Source organism: Anguilla anguilla, chromosome 1 (genome assembly GCF_013347855.1).
Source record: "Anguilla anguilla isolate fAngAng1 chromosome 1, fAngAng1.pri, whole genome shotgun sequence".
Taxonomy (NCBI): domain Eukaryota; kingdom Metazoa; phylum Chordata; class Actinopteri; order Anguilliformes; family Anguillidae; genus Anguilla; species Anguilla anguilla.
This window is the reverse complement of record NC_049201.1, coordinates 77689315-77693478: the sequence shown is the minus strand read 5'-3', so window position 1 is coordinate 77693478 and position 4164 is coordinate 77689315. Positions and strand designations below refer to the sequence as shown.

The following is a 4164-nucleotide window of genomic DNA, read 5'->3' as shown; positions in this document are numbered from 1 at the left end:
TCTCTCTCTCCCTCTCTGTCTCTCTCTCTCTCTCTCTCTCTCTCTCTCTCTCTCTCTCTCTCTCTCTCTCTCTCTCTCTCTCTCCCTCTCTGTCTCTCTCTCTCTCTCCCTCTCTCTCTATCTCTCTCTCTCCCTCTCTCTCCCTCTCTCTCTCTCTCTCTCCCCCCTCTCTCTCTCTCCCCCTCTCTCTCTCTCTCTCTCTCTCTCTCTCTCCCTCTCTGTCTCTCTCTCACTCTCTCTCTCTCTCTCTCTCTCTCTCTCTCTCTCTCCCTCTCTCTCTCTCTCTCTCTCTCTCTCTCTCTCTCCCTCTCTGTCTCTCTCTCACTCTCTCTCTCTCTCTCTCTCTCTCTCCCTCTCTGTCTCTCTCTCTCTCTCCCTCTCTCTCTCTCACACTCACTCCCTCCCTCTCTCTCTCTCTCTCTCTCACTCCCTGCCCCCCTCTCTCTCTCTCCCCCTCTCTCTCTCCCCCTCTCCCCCTCTCTCTCTCCCTGGTTCAGGTGTGATCGCCCTCTTCTGTCGCCAGTATGACATCATCAAAGACAACGAGCCCAACAACAACAAGGACAAAGCCAAGAACTCGTCAGAGTGCAGTACCCCCGAGCACCCGACGGGGGGGCTGCTGCGCAGTAAGGTATAATCCCCCACCACCCCCCAACCCCCCCCTCTCCACCACGGCCGCCTCCAGCCCCCCGGGCAGGTGAATCGCCCCGGCGACCAACACTTCCACACCGCCAACACCCAAACTGTCACCTGCACACCTCCATCCCTGCAGCAAATTCACCTGCACCCCCCCCCCCTCCTTACCCCACCCCACCCCACCCGTGCCCCTCACCCCACACCACCCCCACAGGTGGCAGAATCCAGTCCAGCCCGGTGGTGGTCGCAGTGTCTGCATATTTTTGGTGCATTTCAGCACTGTCGATGCTTCTGAACCAGTGGTGCTCAAGATTATCCAAGAATATTATGCAAGCTTTTTGTTTCATCCGAGCGGCAACACACCTGATTCTGCTAATCGAGGTCGTTAGCAGAGACCCTTGTGGTTGATCAGTGGAATCAGGTGTGTGACTGCTGGGTTGGAACAAAAAGCCTGCATCCACAAGAGCCGAAGGACCTGCGTTGTAAGCATCTGATTGGCTAAATCAAGTCCACACACTTTATTCTCAAGGGTTTAACTAGCTGCTGATTGAAAGGGAGTCTCAAAAAGCAGCAGACACTGCGCCCCACTAGGCTGGAGTTTGACACCCCTGCCCTGACCCTTCCCCCATGCTGAATCCACCCCAAATGTACAGCAGAACCCCCGCCCGTTCTAAAATTAGCACCAGTACGCCTCCAGAGGGTTCCCACTCATTTTGGGAAATCATTTTCCAGGACTTTTCAAGGGCATTATTATTATTATGAAACATGGGCAATGGTAGCCCAAAGCCAGTGGTGGACCTGGCGGGGCGGGGCGGGGCGGGGCGGGGCGGGGCGGGGCGGGGGGGGGGGGGGGTGGGCAATGTGCAAGTACCATAACCATTCAGAACTTTGTGCTGCCGTGTGATCTCAGCAAGGTTTTCCTGGACGAGTGGGAACCCTGCTCCACTTCCTCAACTGCCTCCAAATCCCCCCCCCCCACCCCCCCCCCCCCCCCCCCCCCCCCCACCCCCACCCCCACAAACACGCGTGGTACCTAACTGAAGCAGATAGCTGTCAAGTTTAACACTCATAGTCTCCACTTAGAAAACCAGCAGCACCAGCAACTCAAAAGTGCTTTGGACCCATAGCCCACTACTGGCAGCCAGCCCAATGCAATTTCACTGAAATGTAAATATAACACAACTTTGTGTCTGCAAGCACAAGAACACTCACACCTGGACCTAGCCTCCTTTTACTGCAAATTCACGCACCGGCAACTTTACCTGAAGCCCTGCCCTTCTTACTTCCTGCTTCCTGCCAGGGACATTAAAATTGGGAGGAAACAGTTGTTATGTCACCTTACTGGCAGAACGTCGAGGTGCTCCACCCAGGGCTGTCTGGCGATATTATCAGGCCCGGGACAAAATTATATTATTATATTAATCCTGGACCTGGGACGGTTATATTTAACAGAAGTTCACAGAGCAGTACCCTTCCCCCCTCCCCTTCCAGGGCCTCGGACCACATACCCAGTTGTCCCCCCCCCCCCGACAGCCACCCTGGCTCCACCAATCACGTAGTACGTTCAAACCCAGTTGAACAACGCCAAAGGAGATTGGTGGATGATGCTTCCCGATAGTGCCCACAGGGTGTCCAGGAGTCAGAACGTATCCACCAATCAGTGTCAGCGTTGTTCCACTGGCGGTTGTGTTCTGAGGTTCCTCTCAGGTTTAGAGCTGTAATGCGATGGCACAGCTGTCCAGACCGTTTTATCGTCCCTGCTTTGGGCCTCTGAGTGAGTTTCTGAAGGACAAGATTCGGAACTCAAGAGGCTTTCCATTCTGTGCCAGAACAGCTGAGCCTTCTGGCAGTGAATAAAAACACACACACAGACACAACATGTACACACACACGCACACACACACACACATAAACACAGGCTCATGTTCACACTCATGCTCACTCACACACAAACACACACACACAAATACAGACACACACTCATGCTCACACACACACACACAATACTCAAACGTTCATGCTCACGCTCACACGCACACACACAGACACACACACACACAGGATGCTCTGCTTTTGCCTGGCTGGCACCATGTCCATCACAGAAAGACGGTCACTCTGCCTGAGATTTGGCCACAGTCCGTCCTGCTTACAGCCTCTTGTTTGTTTGTTTTTCTGGCTCTTTCCAGTTCCCCAAGAACAACCGTAAGCCGTCTGTGAACATCATTGAGGTGTGACTGCTCATTCTTCCGCGCTGCGAGACTTGACTCAGTCCAGATCTTGCGTCGGAAAAACGACGATGAGACAAAAACAAAAAGTAACGAAGAGACTTGCTTGAATAAACCGGGCCCCCTTCTGCTGCTGCTGCTGCTGCTGCTGCTGTTGCTCGGCATGCTGGGAAAAAGCCGGGAATTCTGGGAATGTCCTCCCTGCCCAGCCGGAAGAAGGTGAAGATTCTCTGGGTTAACGGGAACCCCGGGCCAGGTTGGAGCGTTAGGCTTGAAGTGGGGGGCCCTCTCGGCGAAGAGACAATGGGTGGATTTTGTGGTTCCACTCCTCTGTGGAGCTTTGGGGGAGACCAGGACAAAGCCATTGACTATGGGAAGTTGGAAGGGGGGGGCAAGAAATGAGGCATAAGGAAGGGGGGGTACAGATAATGGGTAGAAGGACCCTTTTCCTCACCCTTGCACGCTGTTACCGCTAAACTCGCAAATCCAATCCCCCCCCCCCCCCCCCCCCCCCCCCGCCCTTGCCCTGGGCCTGAGAGCGTGATGGCGGTACACCACAGGCCACGCATCAGACTGGATTTCTCTCTTGCTCTTAGTAACAAACTGTCCCTCTGTATCGCTCGCTCACACGCACGCTTTAACACCTGCCACCCCCCCCCCACCCCGCACCCCACACCCCCCTCCTCCCTCGCCTCTCAATGTCCCCTTTTTTAAAAATGATCATTAATCACCTCTTCGCTTCGCTGGGTCGAAAGACGGCGTCGAAGGGGCTCTGCGGTTTTTTGATAGCACTCGATTCGGCGAAAAAAAAAAAAAACACCTGAGACGTCGCCTTCGAAGGCTTGCCCTCTTTTTTTTTTGGAGAATCCATCCGGGACCCGTCCGGAGGGCTACGCGGGGCCGAATTTGAGCGGACGACTCCGGCACGCCTGTACGGGGACCGCGTGCGTCCGTGTGCGCGCGACTCAACCAACGCTTTTTGGACGTCTCGCCGATCGTTTCCACGGCAACGCCTGATTAAGCACATGACCGGAAACTAAGGACGACGCACATCGGACGCGAATATTATCATTCCTACTATGATTCTGATTCTCATTATTATTATTGCTATTATTATTATTATTATTATTATTATTATTATTATTATTATTATTATTAACTGTCGTTAGCATTAGCATTAGCGCTGTTAATTGTCGTTTTACCGGCGGCCGCTATCTTTCAGATGGCTAGCCGCTAATTTCTAGGGGTGCATTTAAGAACAAATCTGCCGAAAGGTGCCTCTTTTTCTCCTGGTACCGTTTTT

At 53.4% G+C, this 4164-nt stretch overlaps 1 protein-coding gene across 1 annotated transcript in view; it reads left to right on the top strand.

Moving 5' to 3' along the window:
* Positions 1–3370, top strand: part of fndc5a (fibronectin type III domain containing 5a) — a 50239-nt gene extending 46869 nt beyond the window's left edge. The window contains exons 5-6 of the mRNA XM_035410430.1: positions 498–631; positions 2823–3370. Coding sequence (XP_035266321.1) covers positions 498–631; positions 2823–2870 — 182 coding nt within the window. The 3' untranslated portion in view covers positions 2871–3370. The remainder of the gene's footprint in view (positions 1–497; positions 632–2822) is intronic.
* The last annotated feature ends 794 nt before the right edge of the window (positions 3371–4164 follow it).